Raw genomic sequence first — 25,699 nt, forward strand, 5'->3', positions numbered from 1 at the left:
GAGAAGCCATGATTAGATAGATATTGGCGTACTTCACAGCTGATAGGCAACCTCGATCTCACCTTGGCTAACTTGGCCAGCCCCTTGACGAGCTTCAGAGCCAGGCATCCTCGTTTCCACAGTTTGAGAACAGCTATGTTGGCGCTTGCCCTCACCAGCTGAGTTCACTTTTCTGAGTACCAGGCCGCGGAGGACTTGCCGCAGCTAGATCCATAATTGAATCTCCCGTCTCGTTGGAATGTTCGTGGTCAGCTTCCACGATATCCAAATCAAGACCCCATCTCCGGATCTCCTCATCCACAATATGTTCCCATTTTGCAACCAAAGGATGGGCTGTGGCCACATCTGTAAAGACCATTTCCTTTCCTTCCAATACTTCTCCAGGGACCTCGAATTTCCAAATGCCGTCTTTACCAAACCACTCAAACCCGAAAACACTCTCAGTCTTCAGATCATTTTTCGCCTGGATAATGAGCTCGGAAAGTCTCTTTCCTTCCTCAGCCCAGGTATCTCGTTCTTCCGCCTTTGAACTGCTGCTCGCAGCACCATATAAGCCCTCCAGTAACCCCAATATCTGACCAATTCTTAATCCTAGCACAGCACCAAGCCCGTACCCTTCGTCGAAACCTGCCTGGACACTGGTGGCCTTCCCATTCGTAATGCCGTCTCTGTAGCCCTCCGTCTCATGTTTTTCCTTTAAACGAGGCACATCTGAAGGCTCTATATTGCCACCAACAGCCTGCCAGATCCCGTTACTTGCGCCGGATTCGGGGTCAAGTACAGGAGACGCCGGCGCGGAGCCGAAAACATCGTCAAAATCAGTATTCGTGTAACTCTGCTCTTGCTGTGGCAAGTTCCCGGTTTCGAGTGGATGCGTGTGAGCTACCCGGGGATGGCTCCCGTCATGTTGCAACATGGCTGTTCTGTTTGTTGTTTATGCTGCGTTTGTTTGTTTTTCCACCTTCTGCTGTTTGTTTGGTGTTGAAATCAAGCCATGGGCAGGGTTGGCATGGGCATAGCAAGCGAAACTACGCTAAAGCTCGAGTAGCGGCTTTCAGCCTCGCCGCGGCCAGCTGCTCATTCACAAACCCCTTTCCACTGCGATATATAGCGAAATAAGTCATATTTCACAACTCTGACATTGATAGCACCGATGGCCTGGTTATAGTAGTGGTTAACTTGTCTGCTTCCCACCTCCGCCTAGTGGTAAAGAGCAGGAGACGCGTGTTCGAACCACGCACCAGGCAGGTGATGTTGTCATTTTTTATTCTTTTACCCCTTGGGAAATTTTTATTACCAGTGAAGACCGTTCCATGGTAGAATGCTATTTTTGATATCTTGATTTATTTATTTTCAGTTTTCCTTTAGGCTGGGTGCTTTGCTCTTTTTTTGGTGCAAGTTCTGGGCGTTGAAATTTGAAGTCAATATTTCCAAGCCACGCCAGCAAACGGAGTGACGCCAGACCTTGGGGGATGGGCTCTAGAATGTTCCGCTCATGGTGAATCACTAGAAACTCTGATAACCCGTTTGGTTAGGAGATCTCATTCACTCAGTCATGTAGGAGCCAGCAGCAGGGAATCCAAGATTAACACACTATCGTTCTCGTTCCGTCCCCAAAGTTTCCAGTCGTATACACAGAAATTGAAGGTTGATTGGTTCGTTGCGGCCTGTTTAACCGGAGACCAAAATTCCTCTGCCTACTATGCCCCAGTATGCAGCTGTCTGAACAAGTTATCAGCACCTGTCGCTCTCTTTCCCCCTGGTTGATTGCAACCTGGATGCTTCTTGTGAGCTCGAACCCCGCCGCCTTCTTGCTTGGAATGTCTTTTATATAGAGACAGCTCTGCCATACCCAAATTATTTTGGGATGGCGTTGGAGACGGCCACCATCCTGAACTCTTTTGTCGTATTGGAGAAGTTCCCAATCGCTTGCCTTAGTTTCCCATGCCTATAGGACACTTCATCAAGAATAAAGAGACTGGTATACGGAAGTCTCGGCCGGACGCAGAGGATTATCTATTGCCTGCTCCGGAACTGATCTAGAGCCGCCTACTGTGTGCCGGACGGGGAAGATTCTAGAGACAGCCGAATTATTCGAACCCCATGCAATTCGCGAATCGTGACACCGCCACCGATATCGATGGCGATAGAGTCCAGATAGCCAACTTACTACTAAAGACGATTCCAAACTACAGCATTTATATGGCAAAGGTATCTTGAACGATGAAAGCAGCCAACGGTACTTCGTAACTAGTTGCAAAAGGTACGTGATGCCACAATTCCATGTCGTCCTTATATAACGTTCTGTAGGCCATCGACTACGCAGATGATGAATGGGAATGTCAACTTTATCTGTGTGTCTTTTGCATTATTTATCATCCTAAATTCAGCAATTCACAAGGGTATCGGATCTGCACTTATCGCAGACAAGTTCACGCTTATCGCTGTCTCGAACAATAAGCACAACAACAAGCCCTGCCAGCTATCGGGATTACCTTAACATCACAGGTGGAGGAACAAAATGTTTGCTTATCTCGGCGGAACTCCAGCGCCATTAGCCAGTCCGCTCCGCTTCTTGGCCGTGGCTGGAGGTGGTAAGCAGGAGCCATATAGGATACAGGGTGGTACTTCATGCGCGACACCGACCGCTTCCGGGATCCCAGCATTCATTCTCAAATATGCCATACAAGTTCAGCTGCACCCTTTCGAGGCAGAGTGGGGATGGATAATCTGCTCTGCTCCAAGCCAATGCGTTGGCACGAGTAGAATCGTGTTCAAATTTATGACAGTTAGGAGAGGCTGAGAAACGTTCTTTGAATCGCCTCAAACCCAGGCTGCTGCTGGATCCTTGAGCAAAGCGAAAGGCAATTTCTTATGAAATGTCAGAGGCACTTAATGATGTTCACGACACTCAGTAGACTGATGAAGATGCTATGCAAGTAGCTAGCCCATGGGGTTGAAGTTCGAGGAGTGTCGATATTCACCTTCGCTCATCGTTTATTCTGGTTCAAATTCCTGCTGTTGTTGAAAATCCACGGCTTTACGACAAGGGCATGATTCCCGAATCTAGTACATCTTCATTATGGACAATTCGGCTGTCACCATAATCACGAAACCAGAACCGGACTTGAACCAGGCCATTCCGCAGACGAGTCTACGCCCAAAAGAGCATCCTGCAGCAGCCCACCATATCAGCTGCATATTTCTGTCTTGGCTATATTCCTCGTGATATAATGTATAGCTTCCGCAGCCTTCGTTCTTTGGCCATCGCAACACTCCAACACTCCTTCGATAAGACAAATATGAACCCTACATTAGATATCGAACATAATGAGTCGATATTGATCAGCCATTCAGGCAGCCAGGGGTTATGAGCGATAATTCCATTCGAGCTTAGTATTTGAAATGCACCAAGGTCAGTCATCCGACTTCTAGATCGATGGGCCAACCCATGCTGGCCATGGCGAATGGTGGCTGACAAGCATTCCAAGGGGGGTTGTATCGACCCCCACCTCGTTGAGTTCCAACCTTCAAATACTCATCATGATGGCCCTACATTGCCCCAACCTCAGTACACTACAAAACACACTCATCGATAACTGGTTGAGCCATGGCTCCAGACTTCCTGATAACTGCGCGAGCAAAAGTTACAACCTCTCAAACGGATCACTATGTAACACAAACCATCACCGAGCCGCTCACAACGTGGACAACAACTGTTCTGCTTGGTAATACGCCCATCCCGCAGCCAGTGCCAGCTGCAGATCCTCCGCCGCTGGCGGATGGGAAGGTTATTGGAGCGGTGGTTGGGTCAATCGTTGGCTTCATTCTGTTACTAGTGTTGATAGCATGGTGTATCCGGCGAAGCAGGTCTGAGTGGGTGCCATATCTTGGGCCTGAATACAGCAGCAGAAGTTCGTTCTCGATCTATGTCCAGAACCCAAACACGCCAATGCCCACACTAGCTTCAAGACATGGCCCACCTCCGACAACAAGAGTGAGGATAGAAGATAGGACCCTCGTGTTCTCACGATATTCGATCGATCGCCCGCGGCGTCCAACAGCACCTAATTAAGACCGCCGGTTCGAAGATTTATGGCAGCAGGAGCTATGCTGCAAGAATTTCGACCACTAAAGGCTAAACCACCCCTTCACATCATCTTCTAGCCTCTTGTGTCTTAATTTTCATTCGAATCATGGTTAGCTTACATCTGGGGGGGGGGGGGGGGGTGCTTATTTTTCCACCTAATACGCTATATTCGAAATTGGCTCTTAGTAGAACAACGCGGGAGGTCTTCAAAAGGAGTATACAGTGCTGCTTAGACGGTTTGGGGCGCTTTTATAGTAATGGCTGCGAGATCTGGACATTTCAATTCGCTGTTAATCGACAGCTTGGTTGCTACTTAGTATCTCAAGTAGGCTTTTTATGTATTTATGTCTTCATCTCTCCTGTGTCACTGCCATACTACCAGTCCATATCCTACTTCTTACCATCCACCTGCTGTATTCTTTTACACCAGAAGCTCATCGTCTTCCATCCCCTTAACGGTAACGCCGCGGCCTCCTTATTCCCAAAACGGCTGATATACTCCAGACGGTCCCTCCAGAACATCCACCTAGCGACGCTAAATTGGGAATCCAAGGTTGCTTTTGCATTCCTTGCCAACTCCCCCATTTTGCTACAAGTCAAGATTTGAAGTCCTAGTTCGATATGCATAGAATTTTAGTATTGTGCCCGCAATACTAGAATCAGCAGGCATAACAAACCCTACAAAATTTCCGAGACAATTTATCCCACAGTTCCCACCTACACCTTTACCTTCCATTTCCAGCGCCAATCCAAAAGAGCCCAGCGAGACATGGCTACACTGAAAAGCCCTACTACAAGAACCGCAGAATAAAACCCAACGAGTACCTGCGGCGTGCTCGACTCAAGCAACTCTCCTCCAACCGGCACAGTAATCAAAACACCGAACGCAGCAACACCGTAGATTGTGCCGTAGTATCGTCCATATTCTTCGGTGCCACAGAGCTGGCCTGCACATACAGGCGCAAGCGACAGCCATCCACCAGAACCAAATCCAAAGATCGCCACTACGGCATAAAGCGTGCCCTCGTTACGGGATCCAAACGGTAGCCAAACGGCTGCCATTACTATCAGCGTTATCAACACCAACGACAAGAGAATGTTGAATCGGCCAACTCGATCAGCTGCAAAGCCTGGGATAACCCTCCCAATGAGACTCATACTGTTCAGCACCGTGAGTGAGTAGTACTGTGTGTCTAATGAAAGTCCACTATAGCGGACATAAGTTGGGAGAAGGGCGGCACATCCAAATATGATAAACTCAAATGAGAAAACCGCCACAGCAAGGAAACAGAGGCGCGGTGATTTAAATGCCCGAAAATCAATGGCTACTCTGCGCTGTCTGCCAATAGGCAATCGGGGCTTCACCAACATGGTTCCTGCTAAATAACAGCCGAAGGCGATGAAAGCGATGATTCTGATTGACCATGCCCAACCATATCGAGGAAAGAGGGTTCGCAGTATCAATGGGATGATAGCACCGCCCGCTGACGATCCTGCCATGCAGATTCCGGATGCAAGAGCACGTCGTCGGTAAAACCAGTGGCTAAGAACTGCGATTGAGACTGTGGTAATGACCGCAGAAGAAATTCCACAGAGGAAACCGAGGCAAAGCATAAAGTGCCAGTACTTCGAGCACTGCGCAAGGAGCAAATACGACGTAAAGCTGGCAAGTGACCCGCAGATCAGTAGAACCCGAGACCCATATCGATCAAAGAGAGGCCCTACTCGGACTCCCAAAAATAGAGTCAAGAAGACCAGTACAGCAGTAATCCAACCCACGTCACGAATACTATAGTCGGCGAGTTGGTGGGTGTTAATATAGTCTTGGACCGATCCAACTAAGTAGTGTCAGTGGAAATTTTCGTGCTATCTTTAACACAACGGATACGCGTCTTTTTCTTTACCTGCTGTTTGAAACCCGAATGAAGGGAGCATCATTAAGGAAGTTCCCAATAGGCATTTCCATGCCTCTAGACCGCCCTCCGGGAAAGCCAAACTGACTTCTTCGTCGGCTAAGTTATCGGAGGCAGTACCCAGATTGGGAGTCAATTCCAATTCATCGTTGGTCGGTGGGGCAGATCGGCGCATTTTCAACCAGCCTGCTAAGTTCAACAAGTTTTTAAATTAATTGCATGAACACACGATTCAATGAAGATGGCGAGCTGCTTACCAATGTCCTGGAGCAGCCGATCAGGACGAAAATGTAGGTCCGTCAACGACTATTGGATTATTCGGACAGAACGATATAGCGAGTCGAACGAAAGGTATGCTAGAAGGGGAAGAGTGCGAAGAAGATGTGGAGTGCCTAGCTGAACTATATACCTGAATTCTCGAACTCTGAAGGTGAGACAGAGGTCCATGGAACAAGTTGCTGTAGATGTAGATGTGCTTGTTACCGCTCTCGGCGGTTCCAAACGCCGTACCCCAGCTCCGCAAAAAACCAGCTAACGGAATGACATTCCGTAACCACAATAACTTTAAGATTGCTGTTTGTGAAGATGAGAATGTATTAAAGCTGTTCGAGGGGTTGCTCCGCTACTTTTCCATAGCATGCAGAATGAACCCTACCCGACAGGGCCCATCCCATACTTTGACGCTGCGATTTCGAGAAGGACAGAGCGCACGTACTCTGTCACATCACCTGTGCTCAAATGTAATATTGCTAGCACTAAATAAATTTAGGCGGCTTGGACCCTTGATATTCCCACAGTTCTGAATATTGATATTGCCTGAACCTCTTTCTCTCTTTCTCATTTCTCATTGACTGTGACGGCCCATGGATGTGGCATCTTTCCATAGTAAATATCACCTAATAACTTTTGAAGGTCGCCGTCACCTTTCTTGTATTACCACAAGCCATGGGTATGTCAAGGACCTTTCCATTGTAATGAATAGCCGATATAGGACACACGAAATACTAAAAACAAATGAGTGGACAGGTCAGAACATCAGTTTCGGGTGCACTTATAGCAGTGCCACAAAAGTGAAAGCCTCTACCACTCTTCCTTCCTCCACAGCTTCTGACACCTCAGCCATGCTAAATGGTTCCTCCACAACTTGAATTGTCAAATCGTCGTCTCCATGACCACAAAGCTTGTCGGTTGCAAGCTCCAAGATACTCCACCAAATTCAAAGACAGAATTTGGAGGACGGGAACCAATTATTTTTATGCATGGATTTCTTGGATCGAGAAAGAATAATAGGAGTATTAGCAAGTATGACTGCCTGCTTTGAAAATGTCATTGGCTCGCACTTCTAACATTTGTTCGAATCACAAGAGGACTCGCCAGTGGGTTAAATAGGGATTGTTATGCTCTTGTATGTCAAACCAAGCCCTATAGAGTGTTCGGTACTGGGTCTAGAGATTCACGTTCTGTCTTCTGCTTCAAGCTGGGGCTTGTTTTGGAGTATTGCAGTAGCCAAATCGAGGAATGGATACCAGTATTCTCCGATGCCTGGAACATTGACACTTTAGACTTCGAACTCAAGATCTGTCTAATACCCCACACCACCTAAGATATTAGAAAATGCAACAGCTAGGATTTATAAGCCCAGTGCCGGCACCGTCCTTCAGTTGCGCGCATTTGCTGAAGTAGAAGAATCCAGGACTCTCGAAATCATGGCGAATCCGCCCACCGGCCACTGCACGACTATCGAGTCATGGCTGAAGATGTGAAAGGTATCATAGATGAGCATGATCTACAAAATGTTACACTGATTGGGCACTCCATGTATGTGCTGAGTCTTCGGTACGATAGCTGTTCTGACAACGCAGGGGAGCTAAAATAGCGCTCACCGTCGCACTGCAGTGCCCGGAATCAGTTGGCAATGTTATTGCCATTGATAATATACCAATTCACTTACCGCTATCAGATGATTTCCATCAATATATCGAAGCTTTGAAGAGAGTTGAGCAGGCAAAAGTTACAACGCATGCACAGGCGGACTTTATCGTAAGGGAATATGAAAAGGTATAATTTCTCCTTATGTTGTCTATTCCTATAAATTGCTTACTTCTCGATACAGTCTTCAATCATCCGCTTCTTCCTCCTCACTAACCTTGTCTCATCGCCCGAAAGCTCCTACCTTAGATTTCGCATTCCTTTAGATGTATTATCTACAGCGCTTGGTCCCCTTGAAGATTTCCCGTTTGCAGCTGAGGAGGGAATAAATTTCAACAAACCTGTCTTGTTTATCCGGGCCACTCAAAGTCATTATATTCCGCACTCTGCACTGCCGCAAATTCGACTATTCTTCCCAAATGCGAGCTTAGTAGAGATGGACTGCGGACACTGGGTTATACAAGAAAAGCCAGAGCAGTTTGCACAATGTAAGATTGACATCACGCATCTACGTGCCTATATATAATCAATGAGTCAATAGTCGCCCTTGATTTTCTACGAAACCGTGCTTCGTAGGCTTGACAAATGAAAGGGGGGCCAGGTTTTTGAAACATTTCGGACATTGAGAAAAGTCGAACCCCGAGAAATCCGTAGGGCTTCACAATTTCAATGTCTCAAGCCAGGTCAAAAATTGATCCAACCTCTCAGTTGCATTAAACTATGTGCTCTCTTATTCTAACACCATGCGTATACCTATTGTTAGAATTTAAATTGGCAAAAAAATATAATAAAAAACATACAACAGCAGGTATTCGCTGGTGGTCACCCACCCAACTACTAATCTGCCGATCTGAGGCTTTCCTTAGTTTAATAGTTCGATCGGTGCCATCTGGCCTAGCGGGTGAGCCTCGCCGCCCTTACCCTCAATTTTGTGATGGGGACCATCTCGACCACCCTCGATCATCTCGACGTCCAGAATGTGGGTCTCATATTTACGACGCGTTATACCGCGATATTGGATACCCACAGGTGAGCAAGGTGAGTGGGTGAGCAAGGTGAGCAGGGTGAGCAGGGTGAGCTAGATGGCCTAGGAAGGTGAGGAGCCAAGAGAATGGTATAAAGGGTCAGTTTCTCGCTTTCACCTCTGCGTACGACTCTTTTTCTTTTCTTTTAAGCTAGTATAATGGGACGGAAGACTTATACCCCCGAAGAGCGGCTTGCTCTAGCGCAGAAGCGCGGTTTTGCCGCAGAGACAACATCTGATCGACAAGACCAATTGAGCAAGGTTGAACAATTATCTCTCGCTGGTGCCACCGAAAAAAGACACCAGGATGTAGGAGAGCTGTGGAAAGATTATGTATATACTTGCTATTTTATAGAGGTTTGCTTATAAAGATACTAGGTACCATGCCGTAAAGGGTTTAAAAATGGAGGTATCACGGCGACCTGATACCGCCACGTTCAAAGACTTTATGGAGTATTACGCTTCATCACGAGATGGCCTAATTGACGAACTCCCGACGATGCACAGTGTTCTTAATATGTGGTACAAATTCGTGGGCTATTTAAACCGCATTACAAAGTCCAAGCTCGATAGGCAAGTCTGTTCTGATGTCGCTGCTGTATGTTCCTAAAACTCCTCTGCTTTGTATAACTTTAATTAATACATGCTATAGTTTATCAGTGGATCTTTACGGCAGAAACTTAATTTGAGCACAAAGAAGCGGGACAAATACTTAGTCACCCAGAAAGATCTGACGAGACTACTGGAGTATCTTTGGTGTTCTGACGATCATGAATATCTTCATGAGCGTTTAAGAGTTCAGTTGACATTTTGTCTGATAATATTTGCTGCTTGTGGCGCCAGAGCTGGTGCTATTGTAGAATCAAGCTCATATAAAGGGTCGAATGAGGCGCTTACTTATAAGGTATGTCGGGTCTTGGTATAGAAGGTCACCCTATTAATTCATTAGGACTGCCATATTCACTTGGTACGGCGACTTGGCGGCGGATTTGAGTTCCACCTCGAAATAATCCAGCGATTCGTGAAGGGAAAGCGTGGTGATGAGAACGACAAGTACGTGGATCTGATCAATTAGTCTTGAATCAAGCTTACTAGATGATAGCCTCCATATCATCATAACGCCAAAGGATCGCTTGTTATACAACGGATTTTGGGTTCTGGCTAGCCTCGCGATCGCTGACAATGCTATAAAAGGGTTTAAGACACTAGACGACCTTGAAAAGGCTCGTGTACCAGACGGTAGAGATTCATGGGAGCTAGAGTGGGAAGAGGACGCGCGTGACCTTCCCATACTACGGATGGCAACTGCAGAGGGGGTTCACAAGTATAGAGCACTTACTTACGCTGCACTTTGGAATCAGATAGTCTCTCTCGGCATTCGTGCTGGTTACAGAGACTCTGTCAAGATCCATGCTATTCGTGCTGGTGTAGCAAATAAGATTAAAGGTGAGTTAACGCCCTTCCTAGTAGTTGGAGTTCCCTTTTTTTTTTCTAACCATGCTCAGATCCAGAAAAGCGTAAACAGACCTTAGGTCACGGAGACCATGTAATATATTATAAATCCTACGCGTCAAAGATCGTTGAAGTAGATGGATTGTCGGAATACCTTGGCGATGCGCCGTCTACTGAGCACATTGAGCAGCTGCGCAGCATGGATCATCGACGCGATAAGAACGCTCCAAGGAAGCTTCCAGCAGCAGAGAAAGTTGAATTTGATCGGAGCCCTAAAATTAGAGAGGTCAACATGCGTATAGAAAAGATTACAAGAGATATAGCAGGTAAACCTGCCGAACACCCTGCCTTATTCAAAGAGCGGCAGAAGTTATACGGCGAGAAAAGACAACAACTCCGATTAGCAGAGAGGCTATCCAGAGAGAAATGGTTTAATACGAGCTATGATGTAGAAGCTTTACGACAATTGCAAACCGAGGAAATTGATGCGAAGGCTCTAGCAAAACCGCGACAAATAAGCACCTTTTACCTGACTCGTCGCCTCATGCCAGCACGCGATCGCGTCGCAAATGTAATACTCCTTACCCCGGATCTACGAAGTGACAAATATCGAGCTGCTCAACGAGACATTTATAGCTTGTGCATTGATGATAGCCGGGTAGCATATCGGCCAAACGAACATCCCATCGATGGAGCATGTCCCCGCGAGGGCTGTTCGACAGCTATGATTGAGTAAGAGCAGACTTCGCAAATCAGTTCGACGCTAACCAATCTAGATTGCCGGTAGCCATGCGCTCAAGACACATCCACGCCTGTCGTCAACGCGAGCTACGAGATACCTTGAGCCAACAGCCTAGTTCATACTCTCGCCGACTTCGAAACCGCAAACTACCATTCGCAGAATATTGTTATGCATGTTGCGAGTGGAGTTGTAGCGAAGATAGCTGGAACAGCCATTGTAGATCTCATCTTGAGAGGCTGGAATTAAGATGCGGGCTTTTATCCTTTCGCTACACGCTAGTAGTCGCAGGCTACTGCCCTTTCTGCTTGGGCGATGAGGGCCTCTCGCCATCCCAGAGGATGCGGCAATGGATGACGAAGCCAACGCTGCTCAATCACATTGATATACACCTTACTACTTATACAGGATTGGAATGTCCGCACCCCATCTGCCATGTATCTCTCGAGCGCCCTTCAGATTTCACAGCCCATTTTGAGGATGTTCATATCATTGGAGAACCACGTTCAAACTGTGTGAGCAGGAATCGAAGGCGTGATGATGAGAAAGAAGAGATACAGGGCATGAATGGCGAGGCCACAGACCATGTGAGCAAGAAACCAAAGCACAAGGATGATAACAAAGAAATAGAGAGCTAGAAATTAGTTGATTGGAGCATTTCGCTGCTCCGAGTTGACGCATGTAATTCTATTGATCTCAGATTTTCACCTCTGTACATAGTTTCCCCTAGACAATAGAAGATATTAAACAGCACGCAGGATCGTCTCTTGTGCCCCATCACTTTTGTGTTTAAATAGATGACCCGTAAGCTTGTAGTCATAGGTGGTACCCCTCATTTTATGGCACAGATGGCGTCTGCAGAATGGCTACAAAGTATCCCTACTCCCGCAAGCGGTGCTAAAGTACTTCGATTATATACATTTACGATGAGCTGCCCGCGAACCAGCAACCAGGAAAGAGCCAGGAGGCGAACGGAATGTCGGAAGAAGTTGTCCGAGCACATTCGTGAGCTTCTATAGCTGTATACAACAAAGCGAAGTATCTAATGATGTAATATGACTAGACTCACGGCTTGGGATTGCTGTTCTACCCGCAAATGTCAAGCTCATGACCAAATCAGAAGACCCATATCAATGGAATATCTTCTCAACAGACAAGACCGCATTATTTGACAAACAACTAAGCAAGCACTCAACCGGTGCCTACATCGACCTGTGCAACGGAGTAGGAGTGCATTTCGAGGCAGTACTATCGGAAGGGGCGGCGAACCACGAGCAGACAGGACGACCCATTATAACAGGAGCAATTCCTAACGGAAAAGGGAATTCAAATCATCTAAGTAGAGATATTGATAAAGTTCACGTTGCCGCCGAAGAATGGCGCGAGCGATATAAAGCCGAATTGGCTAGAAGAGAGTCGCTGGAGGTTGAACTGGCGGCTGTCAAATCGGAGAATACAGAACTATTAAATGAGATCAAGGCTCTGCGCGAAGTAGAAGTAACGCGGACACTCGACCTTGATAAGACAAAGGAGATCTTGTCCAGATTATCGCATATGCTCCAAGACCGAGCATCAAAGGCTTATGAGGACTTACAACAAGTTACCCGGGTCGCAGAGTACCTACACTTGGGAAGCAAACCGCGTATGTCTTCTCATTCAAAATGGGAACCTCAAACCAATATTAACTCTGCATTTAGTAGTTACAATGCAGGGACATCTGGCAACTGGTTAACTATAGAACCTCAAAAGGCAGTGATGACTACCTTACTTAGCCATAATTTCTATTTCATCGCATGCTCAATACAACTTTTCCAGCCGCCATGAGCAGCCATGACCTTCAAGAACAGGCATAATATGGCGGTCCAGAGGCGCTGTAACGGGCTCAAACGTTTGACGAGTAACTCTTCTCATAAAAGGGTAGAGATTTGACCTCTCAATCCGTACTCCGACGACCCTCTACAGCTGAGAAGGGCCGCGCAGCTTCAACGACAGCCAGAATCCGCTATCGCACTCAGCAGCAGTGGCAGAAGCTGATGATAACGGGGGAAATAGACCCGGTATTCGAGGTATGTTCCAAGAAAGATATGCCTGGCTTGTAGCAACAATAACTGACCTGTCAAAATCTGACCAGGGACCGGCACGGTGACGACGATGATGACCTGTACCATTTGTGGGATAAGGGGAGCAAGCTGGCGGAATAGGATCTCTAGGGCGCTCAATACCATGTGACTCGTGCAAATACCCAATGATTTCCATAAAGGGCGACATCAAGTTTTATTACGGTGTAATTTATGTCGTCGCGGCCCACTCCTCGTCCCTTGTCGTGACAGCGAGATTGATTGATTTGCATATGGAACCCGCCCACCAAGATAAACGATAGGACAGAAGTATCACAAATCCAATATTGCGAGACCCTTTCCGTCCTTTCCTAAGCACCGCCAAAGACTGATTCTGCCGAACCCACGTTGGCGCAAGTCATGAGTCGCTTTTGAGGCAAATGAGTCACCGAGTGGCTTTTAAGCTTGTTGCGTGAGTCACGTATAGTCACGGGACGAGCACGATAATCGCAATAGCAACACGCAGCAATCGAAGAATCCAAGGACTTATAATCAACGTCCTGTCTATAAATATATCTCCATATCCTCCTAAAGATATTAAACTCAACAACATCGAAACATTGCCATTCTGTCGACGTAGCAATACATGGTACTTTCTCCAGTGACCCTTGAGTGTTTTATTAATAAGTATACATATCTCCTAACAAGATGTGCCATTGGCGTCAGCATATGTTCTCCTGCGGTGATACCGATTACCACGAGCTTCTGCAAGACTGTGGTTCGCATTGCGCGGTGAATGCAGCTAGTCAGACCTTCGCGGCTGTCAATATATATGCTCATCCATGTCCTTCACATTCCTATCCTTCACCCGATAGTACTTAGGGAGTTGGAGGTGTAGTAAGCAATAAAAGTGAGTGCGAGAAATGCATCTCAGGTTTCCCCTTTAAGCGCTAAAAGCCTCAAAGTATAGAAGTCAGATGCAAATTTGTCCGATGAAATCGTACGGAATTATATAGAAAACCCTCTTCACTGTATTTAAACAGCGCAACACCTTTATAGGAAACAATTTGTCTATTATGCAATGAGTTACACATACATTGGTCATAAATTATTGTATCATACAGATTTTGCATAGACTCTTTGTAACCCGGGAAAAAAAAAGGGTTTCCTCATAGAAAGCCGCCCTTGCCTGCCGGAGGGACACGGGTTACTCTCTTGTCCCATGTGTTATCGAAATTTCCGAACTGCTTTACTGTTCTTGTCGTCCCTCTTTCTTCCGCTGGCGCTTGTCGTTACAAAGAACTACAACAGGGTCAGACAAAATTCGAAGAAGATTGTACAGTCCTCAGAGACCTACTCACAGAAATCTTCTAGATCAAGTATTCCGGGGAGCCCTATACTGTATCGGATCTGCCCCCGGAGAGTGATCCGCTAGGTAAGGTGGGCGAACATCGAGGCCGTTGAGTCGATGAAGTTCTGCAATCCTATTATTCACCCGCCGATCGAGTGCTTTGTCCCTTGTAATATTCCCGCGCTTTTTATCTTTGTGTAGCTTGAATCGGAAAACCGGGAGGTTGTTCTCTAAGGTGTTATGCGCCGTATCCCAGTCATACGTATCGTGATTAACGTCCAAGACGATGAAAATACGTCTTCCCCATATCTCAACAGCGAGGAGTTGTAGGAGAAGGCTGTTTGGGCCTGGGCTTTCTGACTGGAAAATGTCTCTAATTTGCCCATGCACGAACTGCTGGGCCGATCTGAGGTAATCGGCAGCAAAGTCTTGAGCAAGCGGATCGAGGAAAACACGAAACGGCAGTCGATCTTTAAGAGCTTTCCTTGCTTCTTCGTCAAAAGCGTGCATACTGACGTTGTGTGGCGATAAGAAATGCGTTTGAGACAGGATCTTTTGAACGTCACAAATACGTGGATCAATACGAGGGGAACCTCGATTAGGCGGTCTTACCCGCATCCGCGATTAAAATATCTTGTATTATCGATGCCACCAAGCAAGATCACAAAACTCGAGCAGTACTACACGAAACATTTTCAATAGCACGAGTTTCATTTTTATAATTATAGTACTGATAAAGTTGGAAAAGGCGGCGTATTTCCATGGGGTGATACTGTTACAGCGAGAAATTTTCTAATTGCCTTAGGTTGGTTGAGTGCCTGCGCCACCTCTGGACACCTGATTGTGGCTTTACGCTCTTGTGGCCTCAGGCATAAATTCAACCAAAATAGGCCTCGCGGATAAGCGAGTAGAAGGGTCCCATTTACCTTTGGCGAAGGCCACCAGTTTCGACGTTCTCCCTAGACTATCTAAAGTTTGACGGGCTTCAGCGTCTGATGCTAATGGCCCACGAGGCCAGCAACAGCTACACAGTGTTATGGCAGAAACACTTTGGATTTTGCCGACAGTAAAATTGTGGCCTGAGGCAAGTATTTCGGGTAACTGACGTCGTCGCATCCCATACTTTCACCAAGCTCCCTATTCCAATAACACCACTTCTAGGCTCTTTTCGCGTTCAGGTTCTACAACTCTCCGTGTTTTTGATGAGTGCTAATTTGTATTCTTGTGCAGGGACTCGTGAAATGGTGGAATCTCCCGCTAAAAGGGCGGCATATTCGCAGGCAGCTGGAGCTTCTCTTCCCAGTTTGTTTTCCTCATCAATCCCACGTTGAAACTTAACTACGAGTCGTCTAGAGTGGTGATACATCGCCTCTCTCCCTAGTAGATAGGGATGTACGACGATGTGCTCACCGATAGTCTCGTGGACGATGTAAGTACCTTTCTACCGATACATCAGATTTTCCACCTAGAGATTGACAGCTGTGTAGATAATCTACGGAGTGGCTCGAAAGTTGGCAGTACATACTCCTCAATATTATAGTTGTTTTGTGCACACCGGGAATGAGTGAGTATTCCTTACTTTTTGCTAGGCTTCTACTTCCCACCTAGTTTCAAGCCGAGACGATCCCGATTCCATGGCAGCGAAGGACTGGTGGATGCAACGGACGCAGACTGGGCTACTACAAGCACTCGGGAGGATGAGAGTTAAACTAATGTCAGTTTTGGCGGATCTGTTGGTAGAGCGAAGTAAAGAGAAGTGAAGCCGGAGGAAGATAGCAGAGGATGGTTGGGGGGGCAGACGCGGGAAACCCACAACGGTGTCCATCGCTGCCCTTGGAGCCGCGAATGCCCACCGAGAGGCTGTGTTTGTGGAAACAAGGTGTCTAGTTGGGCCCCTGAAGAAGAATCGTCCTGGATTGCCTAAGTGGGCTACACCAAATATCTCCGAAGCAACTACTGGTGGAGTTTTGTTCGTGTTCATGTGGGCCAAGTCTGCCTTGGACGCCATCTAAGTACAGAGTATCAGCTAGCATCGGCCGTGATACGAAATCCGGTACCATCTTCCTAGGCTGTTGAGATTTATCACCATCAAGTGAAGGGTCGTCATGTAGCAAGAGTGCTTGTGAAATGCATCAGGAGTCGAAGAGCGATAGTTTTTTTCTGTGCCAACTGGATTTTGTTTTGATGATGTTATTTGCGTGCGCTGATGCACCTGAACCCTTGAGGAAAGGATACCGACAGCTGCCTGGATGCGTGAGGAGTGGAGATCTTCGGCCAGCCACGGAAGGAGCATATCCCAAACCCAATCTAAGGCATACCTGGCAGCTAAGTGGACTTGTTATGCACCATTGTGTTCAGGTTGGGAGGGGTTGAAGCATGCAGGTCGGTTGAGGAAGCGGAGGACATGGTTGGAGGGCAAATGAAATACTAAAGGAGAAGGGTAGACGATAGAAACTTGTGCATTGGGTTGGTTAGCTGCTAACAAGGGAACCGCAGTAACCGGGCAGTGTGCTGCAGCACTATGCAGCAGCAGCTATCCTACCATTTCAGCCAATGCAGTCGGGTGTGGAGCTGTCGATTTACTGTCTGTGTCCGCTACGGACGAGCACACATTCTATTGCACCCACTTTGTCGTTGATGACTGAGGAGAAGCTGAAGCGAGCTTGGAAAGGGGTATCATATCACGTGACAATGCTCGATTTGGCCATCGGTTCTCCGTGGGAGGTGGCGATAAACCGGGCTGCATTATACTTGGAATGGGTCAAGTTGTTACGAAGCTATAACCCGAAACGCTAAGAACTCAAGACACCACGTGTACCCCGAAATCCTCCTTTTGTCTGTTCCACTGCTCTCACCTGCTTCTATGCCCCAAGTTGGGAAAGTCAGATATAGAGCGCGATAAAGCGCCTGTCCAGTTAGGGTACTGTCCTCAGTATATCCGTTATAGTTACAGCATTTGGCCCTAAATCGAGGCACCTTCAAGCAGGAACCGCCTTTTGCAGTCAGGTTTGGCCTAGATGACTTATTTCGGGGTGAACGCTAAAGAAGCATGTGCATGCATGGCCTCCTTTCACCGCGGGTCATAGGTGGACTGTTTTTTTTCATGGGAGGAGCAATCGGGCCTTGGTTGTAGGATGGAGCCTGCTACGGATGGAGCACACTTTTCCACCTCATCACCGATAGTAGGTGGACAGCGGGCACTACACTATTGTTTATGTCGGCCCCATTTGCCTTGCAGATCGGCTAGGGGGCTTCGTCAGTGGCTCCTGCTAATGAGATGCGTCAAGAGTGACACTGCCCCAGCAAGGTGGGCAGGAGCGGTGCATCTAATGGCCGGGGTGAAGTATAAGTAGCCGCCTCCTCCCCACCCCCGAGTGCAAAGCCTTTACTCTTTAATGATTTTTTCACTGAACAGTCTTCCCTCGTCTCTATTAGGAGTCTCCGTCAACATGACTTCAGCGGCACAGACCTTAGAGGCAGAAGTCAATGACAACCAGCCAAGCATAGATACCAACCTGCCAGCAGATTCAAAGCCACCCAGTGTGCGTTTGAGTCCAGAAATTGCGCGACAGAGCGCCGGGCAGCCGCAATCAGAGGTTCAGTTCACGGCTGCAAAGACGGAAGAAACTCCAGCAGAAGCCACTCGGCCGACAAGAGAAATCCTACCTTGCAGTTTCCATGCTAGTGCCCCATCATCTCCAGAAACAGACACTGTAGCCAACGAGGGCGAATCGAAGCCGTCAGTAGCTGAGCAGAGGACCAAGGTATAATAGGATAATAGTAGCTCGGTGTTGGTATTAGGAAACTAACAGTGCTATAGGTTCAGCTTCGATACTTACGCAACAGGCTAGACAACGGCCTTCTACCGCCGGAACCGGAGATGTCTCGCGTCTTAACCAAATTAGAAAGCAGTGCAGCTTTGTCGTGGAGCATCATCCGTGATACAGAAACCTACAACCTTCTTCAAAATATCAACAACTTACCAGGCATTCCTGGGGATGAGGAGTTTCGCTTGAAGGAACGAGTAATGGGGTTGCTAGAAACCTGGAAGGATACAGGGGAGCTGCCGGTCATATCCTCAACCTCACAGCAGACCAACGACCATGACGCCGTTGATATTGCCGTTGATATTGCCGTTGATATTGCAGTTCGGGATTCTCAACAGCCTGATAGTTCCCCGAAATCACGGTCGCCGCGAGACGACACGCTCTTTCCTCCAGATATTCATTTGACGGAGGGAGACCAACCAAAAATAGCAATCGTACGAGGGCCCTGCAAGTCGTCTAGCGATCATATGACGGATCCCAGTGCACCACTAGCCGCACCGCCCCATCCCCATGCCTCCACTGCACGGCATTCAACACAGACTAGGTCGAAGCGTGTCGTGATTGATTTGACAATGGAATATCAGCCAGATAGAGTCGACCTCACCGAACTCGGTGCAAGCAAAGACAAAGAGACAACCAGCTCACCGTCCTCTACAAGTACAAGTGAGTACCTATTTTCATCCTCGTATAAGTAGGTCTAACACATGGCAGAAGATTACAATCCACCGGTCCCAAGCGCCTCGTCCGATACGGCCAGGTTAAACCCCAAGAAACGAAAGCGTCCCAGCGCTGCAAGTAATAGATGCTCTCCGGAGTCTGGCTCATGTACGGCAAGTTCAGATGTGATACATGAGAGCGATTGCCAAAGCTCTGCAGCAGCAGCAGCAAAGCCCATTAATCAAAATACACCCACTCGCCAGCGGAAACCACGGAAGACCTCACCACGGAAGACTTCACCACGGAAGACTTCACCAAGACAGCACCTTGCCAACGAGATTCAATGGATAACTGGGTCCGTGTCGGAGATTGAGCAGATGCTTAAGGAGGCAAAAGAAGAAAGTGACTTGATTGAGAGAAAAAAGGTCAGGTTGCTTGAGGAGAATGCAGCCGAGAGGAAATTGAACCTAAGCAAATTGGATGGGCTGATCAAGCTAAAGGAGAATCTTCTAGCTTGGGGAGCTCAAGATGAGAGAGTTACAAAAGAGTGGGCTCCCTCACGCTGAGGTGGATGTGAGGCAGTAAAGATGGTTGTCTGGAATGCAATTCCCTATTAGGTTCGAGCTGTTGTCTCGGTCGTGATCGACGAAAAGGATAATGCTATTCCATTTGAAGGTTCGTTGTGGTGTGGTGTCCCGGTCAGGAGGCGATGGACCAACCTTAAACGTTTATGGCTGTCGCCCCGAAGTTCTCCGGTGTAGAACTGTGTCGCATAGTTGCTGGACCTGTAATCCATGGGTCTTGGCAACAACTCGGGTTTCTGGAGCTGCAGTCGAAGAATATATAGATTTTGAATGTCACAATGTCCTGCTAGCGCTCGGCCCAAGGCGGTTATAGAAACGAAGTGGTATAGAGCGTGAAGACGGTCGTTAAGTCGGAAGGCACCTGTAGCCGGAACATACCCCACTCGTTCACTTCTACGAACACGCCTTCTTAGGATTGAGACCCATCGTGCAAATACACCGCATATTGTGGTGGGAATTTAGCAAGAACTAGCGAAAAGATATTCTGTGCGGCGGAAACAAGTGGCAAGCTAGTCCGGTCAGTATATTAGATGAGCATACCTTTGCTGAACCTACAACATATCATGCTGAGGGCTTTCTGCACGAGCACGTTGAGAGAACATGCCGATTAGATGCGCAGCTTCTTGAGCTTCCACATTAGAAGGCTTCTCATTGGCCTGACATACGTAAGCAGACGTCGAATAAAGTCCTGATTAGACTCACCTCAATGCTGCAGTAAGAGCATGCTGAGGCTCGAACTATCGCGATGTGCTTTATGTACAAGGCTTCCATCGTTCGTAGTAGAATGGGTGAGTGCTCCTGCCTGAACAACGAACGTATCGTGTGTAATACTCCATTCTAGATAGACTGAAGGGTCAAGACGCAGGCATTTGTCGTCATTTCCGACTTAGTCCGTCGGTCATGGCTTGACTGTGCTGCGATCTCAGCTCTCGCCGAGGATCAGAGTTCATAGGTGTTTTAAAAGCTAGGGGAGGCCAACCCTCCTCTGGGTGGAGACTCAAAGGCCTGGGCAAATGCCGTCGATGCTCTTTGAGCTTCCTAACGTGCTTCCGCATACTCAAGGAACCCGGGGTACAAGGCAACTTGCTCCCGCAGCATCAACGAAGGATTTCCTAGCTAGGCATGGGAAGCACCTGGTCGGCCTCCTGCCCGTCTTGATCGATAATATGGCCCTTACTCAGTGCGATATGACGTGGACGGTGCTAACTTCACGGCTGGAAACTGTGGGGGCATCACCCTTCGCGAGGCGACGTTCACCACTCTGTGTGTCCCCGTTGGCCACCTTCCCCAACAGAGCCTGCGATAAGTCTTAAATCTAGGAGATGTTACCTTGAGAACAATCACAAAAACAAAACAATCCTCCATTCGCGAATTTCAAACCTTGCAGGATTCTCCATTATACCTTTGGCGGAACATATCAACCTACTTCTTACTGCATTGGAAGATTTGTGGCTTTTCGCGGTGGAATTGAACCCTTCTACTAAAACTGTTGTACGTCCACAGATAAGAGGATAGTCGAGGGACGTCACATTGCAGAGAAGACACCTATTATGCCGAGTGTGATAGATCATCTACGGGGCGGGGTCAAACAAAGTCAATGATCTAAGTGAGTGGTCCACAGTGGGTCTTTATCCAAGATCATCTGTGTTTACAATAGACCATCGTCAGGATGTATGTTCGCTAGTATCGGACGGCGCTGGGGCCATTCTGCGGCGTTTAGTTTTTCCGTACCTCCAGTCTGTTTGGCCAACTTCATCACAATCCGCCAGGTTCAGCTAATCTATAAAGCACGACGAGATGTCCAAGATGAATTCGCCAGCTACCGTTGAAAAGAGTCCGTCGTTACCCGCCGCAGACACGGTACCATCGTTTTTACCATGGTCAAGTCAACTAGAAACCCAAAAAGACGAGTCGGTTGCCCTCAAAGGAGGCCAAGTTGCTCAGCGTGCCAGTAAGTCTTGGGCTTCCTTTCTCTATCACCTTCCACCTGATTAGGTATAATGTTGCTAATTATTCAATCTCTAGACAACACCGACTTAAATGCGACGAAACACTGCCTACCTGCCAGCGCTATCGATCCAGCAACGTCTCACCAACTACAATAACGAGAGCTATAGCAACCACTCGTGAGGAAGATCGCTCAGAAGAGCTTGCAGCAAGCCCAGCTACCGACAGACTAGAGGGTTTCGAAAATACTCCATCTGAAAAGGTAGCCAATATCCTAAACCCCCTTTCCCCCGCTTAACACTTACTAATATTATTATAGTGCGCTGAGTACGAGTTTCGAGATAGCGAAGTGGATGATGAAGAGGAAGAAGACGATGATGAAGTGGAGGATGATGAAGGAGACGATGGTGAAGAGGGCGACGAAGATGTCTGCTTTTGTTTAAATTGTGCTTTTACCGAGTTGTTATACGAAGAGGAAGAAGAGCATCATGAAGGTGTCTGCTTTTGTGATACTTGTGCTTTAATCGAGGAGTTACATGAGGAGGAAATGCAAGGTTGATGAAGGAGACGATGATGAAGAGGATAATGAAGAGGGCGACGATGATAAAGATGTCTGCTTTTGTTTCGCTTGTGCTTCTACCGAGTTGTTATATGAAGAGGAAGATTAGGAAACCAAATATTAGCCGTTCAAAGAGGGTTAAATATAGCAGTTGCTTTATTTATTGTTGCTGCCAAGGTCTTTGTACAATAGGCAGGCCATTGTTACGGGTATCTTGCTTGGTAAGATTGGGCTGGTTTCGTCTGCCTGGGTAAATAACAGAATCCATTCTACCGTGGCCATGCTAATACATCTGGTACAGGTCTTTTATACGTTGTCGAGTGTTTTCACTATTCGATTTCAGATTCTTCAAATATGGAACATAAGCCAGCCTCCGAAACCTGCCGAACTCACAGGCCCATAACCATCTATCCAGGTGGCGAGTTACTTTTATCTCAAAGCATGCTATACGGACAAAAGCTAATCTGTAAGACTTTCGCATCTCCTATTTTATGTACTAACTTTAGTAATAGTTGGATACGAGTTTTTGGGGTTGATTCTCATCGCCTAGAACATGCAAAATGGACACTGATTCCCACCCAATACCTTCGCGCCATCCTTTCCTATTGCCTACTATACCGCTTCGGCTCCTCGACTTCTAAATCATTTGAGCTCTGCTGAAGGCGGCTGAGGGTGGAATTTCATTAATGGAGCTCGAAGGCCACTGTCGAGATCTCTCAACTTGCACCAGATACTGTAGGAAATATGATCCCATTCCTGGTATGAAATGTCGAGGCATCTCTTTGGACAGGATATCATTTGCAGACACAAGGGTCAACCGGGACTCCGCATACTCGTGGAGCTCGAAATTCACAAGGGAGAGGAAGAGGTAGATGACCCCTTTATAATAATTTCCCTTCGAAAAAGTTCTGTAATTTTCGGTAAGAGCCATTGCCTCGTCTAAAGTTTGACGGGCTTTGGACCATAGAGTCTGATACCAATTGACGCGTGCTAGGCCGATCATTGAACGGACATGGCTCAATTGATCGGATACATCATGGCTGACCATCCCTGCAAAGGTGTCGACAAGTTCTCGAAGGAGACCCTTAGCTGCCTCTAATTTTCTTTGCTGTATGTATGCCTCCGCTAACGGCAGAGCCAGACGTCGGAAAGCTTTTAAGCGTTGCTTGCCACGAGCTCTTAGCTGTTCAATCTCGTCAAGCACCAACGTTTCAACCTCCTCTGGTAGTCCCAGTTCACAGTAGACATCGCCCAGGTGGTACATGATGTGATAGCGACTCGCATCGCCAGGAATCGTCTGGAGACATTCCTCGAGGCAGTAGCGTGCGTGTGAAAATTTGCCCACATATCGTGACACTCTGCCGAGTACAGTATTCTTCAATCGAACCACTTGTAGCTCCAGTCCGGAAGGTTCGGGATTCTTAACCTCCCAACTTGCCAGGTGTGACTCTGCTTGGCCGAACTCTTTGCGCAATATTGCATTTTCGGACAGAGAAAGCAGCAAACGTCCATAGGTACAGTATAACCTCATATCCTTCGATTTGAGCTCAATACTCTCGAGGATATCTCGTATTACACCATCCGATCGATCGTGGTCGCCCTGACGTCGTAATAAGATACTCTTCCGATATACAATTGCCATCCGCAAGTAGTCTGGTAGATCAGGATCTTGGATCTTGGCTAGCACTGAAATCACATTCTTCTTACGGGACGTACCAACTAATGTGTATGTCGCTAATGATGCTTCAACCAGGCTATCGCGGATAGGAGCTGGAATAATAGGGCAACGCTCTCCCAGCACAAATTCCCAAGTACGTTCGAGGTAGGGCAACAAGAGTCTCCCGAGGGCCTGAAACCTGAGGGCACTTGTTAGTGACGCAGCCCAGAAGCTGAATATCATCCAACTTACGAGGGCTCTAGGGCCTGATCCCGAGGATAGATATGGGTTGTGAATATCAATCCAAGTAGGTGTAGCTCCTCACCTTTAACGGTTTGAGATATTTGACGCCGTGACTGTTCAGTAATTGAGTACTGCAGCGAACCATCCTCCGATACACCCTGCAGTACCAAACCAAATCGGATGCAAGTCTCGATAGTTTGCTCGAGCACGGTCTGACTTGAGAAAATACTGGTGGTCTGCTCATCAAAGCCAGCGTCACGTGGCGTAATCTCACGCACATTCCCGCAGCCATCCCATCGTTTCTGTGGCAAAAGCCCACGAAATAGTACGTCCTGTCGAATTTGGGAACCCCCCAGAGCATATAAGAGAAGCGGGAGAGGATCGATGGGAAAATTCGTATGGTCTATGGAGGACGCCATGATGAGGTCATCTGAGGGAGCTTCGAATGAAAGAGATTCGTTGTCGCAGAGGGAAGAGACATTGGATATTAGAGTAGGTATATGCTGATGCGGAGGGCTTTCCATATCTCTATCTGTTGAGGTATTAAATGGTTTTCGGTATTGTTGTTGCTGGGGGAGGTTCTGTTTGAGAGAAGGCGCGTTGAGTATCGAAGTAGGTACGTCCTGACGAGACCGGAAGCATTGTTGTTGTCGCTGGTGTATGTTACCTGCTTCATCTAGGTGGAGCGAGGTATTGAGTAGCTGTTGTTGCTGATCTTCTTTGGGAGTTGTAAGTCGAAACGTTAAAAAAAGGTGATCCTGCCGCTGGGAGTCGACTGCTTGCCCAATTTGATGTATCTCTTGCGATTCTTGGAATTGCTGAAAGACTGTGGCCGATGTATCCCATGATCGAGAGAGGCACCGAGCTTGTGTCACGGCTAAACTGTCCATAGTCTCCATTATGTCCCTCGGTCGCTTCCTCCCAGCATGACCCCCGAGATATTGAAGTGGATGCGGACCAACCCGCCCTACGTCAGTTTGTCAGCGGAAGAAAATTATCCACAGAGGTTAAAACATACCTAGTGTACTAAGAAATTCCGGAATCCACTTGACAATTTCGCTGCTAAGCATCTTTGTAGCGTAATTCACCAACACCGCTCGGAATCCTTCGATAATGGTCGCCCAGTTCTTGCGTATATTTTCTGATTTTCTGAAAAACAGTATGAGCGCAATAACGCCATTATATCCTCCATGCTTGTAGAAAGCGCGTTCGATGTCATCCTCTGAATATAGCCCATCAGATGCCGCATCTTGGATGATATATCGCTCTTTCTGGGTAAATTTCCAATTAAATTCGATATTTGTTAACGTTACGCGAAACAGAGATTCTTGGACTTTAATGGCTTCGAGTGAGGATGAAAATGATTGAACTGAAAGCAAATTAGTCGCGAATATAAGGTCGTAGATTGCGGACAGCAGGGCCGACAGTGTTTCCGAACCATTTTTGGCAAGGGCGTCATGCAAGAGGAGTCTCTCGGGCTGTGCAGGCGATTGGAAAACGATCTCCATAGGGCGAAATTGCTGCGAGGCAGCAGAATTGTTGCGAGGCAGATACTGAAGCTGCGGAGCGATGGGGCAGAACACGAGGCAAAGCGCGAACCGTCAAAATCCATATAGCGACCGAATCGGAATGCATTACGTAAGCACACTGCCTTGTTCCACAAAGGTTTG

General features: G+C 47.4%; 8 protein-coding genes across 8 annotated transcripts; 4 read left to right on the forward strand and 4 right to left on the reverse strand.

Moving 5' to 3' along the window:
* Positions 1-151: 151 nt before the first annotated feature.
* BP5553_09744 (uncharacterized protein) lies at positions 152-916 on the reverse strand (the record flags this gene model as incomplete). Its single annotated transcript, XM_032018367.1, has 1 exon — positions 152-916. One exon carries the CDS (start codon positions 914-916, stop codon positions 152-154), a length of 765 nt encoding a protein of 254 aa, XP_031865666.1.
* A 3,891-nt stretch (positions 917-4,807) lies between these two features.
* BP5553_09745 (Monocarboxylate transporter) lies at positions 4,808-6,178 on the reverse strand (the record flags this gene model as incomplete). The annotated part of the gene is made up of 2 exons (XM_032018368.1): positions 4,808-5,928; positions 5,995-6,178. 2 exons carry the CDS (start codon positions 6,176-6,178, stop codon positions 4,808-4,810), a joined length of 1,305 nt encoding a protein of 434 aa, XP_031865667.1.
* Positions 6,179-7,750: 1,572 nt separating this feature from the next.
* On the forward strand, positions 7,751-8,458 carry BP5553_09746 (uncharacterized protein; the record flags this gene model as incomplete). Its single annotated transcript, XM_032018369.1, has 3 exons — positions 7,751-7,821; positions 7,866-8,061; positions 8,117-8,458. 3 exons carry the CDS (start codon positions 7,751-7,753, stop codon positions 8,456-8,458), a joined length of 609 nt encoding a protein of 202 aa, XP_031865668.1.
* A 657-nt stretch (positions 8,459-9,115) lies between these two features.
* Positions 9,116-12,879, forward strand: BP5553_09747 (Uncharacterized protein; the record flags this gene model as incomplete). Its single annotated transcript, XM_032018370.1, has 10 exons — positions 9,116-9,265; positions 9,312-9,554; positions 9,609-9,860; positions 9,906-10,009; positions 10,059-10,402; positions 10,462-11,140; positions 11,185-11,734; positions 11,945-12,152; positions 12,211-12,789; positions 12,845-12,879. The coding sequence occupies 10 exons, from the start codon at positions 9,116-9,118 to the stop codon at positions 12,877-12,879; spliced, it is 3,144 nt and encodes a 1,047-aa protein (XP_031865669.1).
* A 1,700-nt stretch (positions 12,880-14,579) lies between these two features.
* BP5553_09748 (uncharacterized protein) lies at positions 14,580-15,065 on the reverse strand (the record flags this gene model as incomplete). The annotated part of the gene is made up of 1 exon (XM_032018371.1): positions 14,580-15,065. One exon carries the CDS (start codon positions 15,063-15,065, stop codon positions 14,580-14,582), a length of 486 nt encoding a protein of 161 aa, XP_031865670.1.
* A 2,939-nt stretch (positions 15,066-18,004) lies between these two features.
* Positions 18,005-19,605, forward strand: BP5553_09749 (uncharacterized protein; the record flags this gene model as incomplete). The annotated part of the gene is made up of 3 exons (XM_032018372.1): positions 18,005-18,319; positions 18,376-19,045; positions 19,094-19,605. 3 exons carry the CDS (start codon positions 18,005-18,007, stop codon positions 19,603-19,605), a joined length of 1,497 nt encoding a protein of 498 aa, XP_031865671.1.
* A 1,815-nt stretch (positions 19,606-21,420) lies between these two features.
* BP5553_09750 (uncharacterized protein) lies at positions 21,421-22,129 on the forward strand (the record flags this gene model as incomplete). The annotated part of the gene is made up of 3 exons (XM_032018373.1): positions 21,421-21,574; positions 21,741-21,832; positions 21,890-22,129. 3 exons carry the CDS (start codon positions 21,421-21,423, stop codon positions 22,127-22,129), a joined length of 486 nt encoding a protein of 161 aa, XP_031865672.1.
* A 637-nt stretch (positions 22,130-22,766) lies between these two features.
* On the reverse strand, positions 22,767-25,537 carry BP5553_09751 (Uncharacterized protein; the record flags this gene model as incomplete). Its single annotated transcript, XM_032018374.1, has 3 exons — positions 22,767-23,985; positions 24,039-24,996; positions 25,048-25,537. The coding sequence occupies 3 exons, from the start codon at positions 25,535-25,537 to the stop codon at positions 22,767-22,769; spliced, it is 2,667 nt and encodes an 888-aa protein (XP_031865673.1).
* Positions 25,538-25,699: the final 162 nt, after the last annotated feature.

The sequence above is a fragment of the Venustampulla echinocandica genome, assembly GCF_003357145.1.
Source record: "Venustampulla echinocandica strain BP 5553 chromosome Unknown scaffold_11, whole genome shotgun sequence".
In the NCBI taxonomy this organism is placed as follows: Eukaryota; Fungi; Ascomycota; class Leotiomycetes; order Helotiales; family Pleuroascaceae; genus Venustampulla; species Venustampulla echinocandica.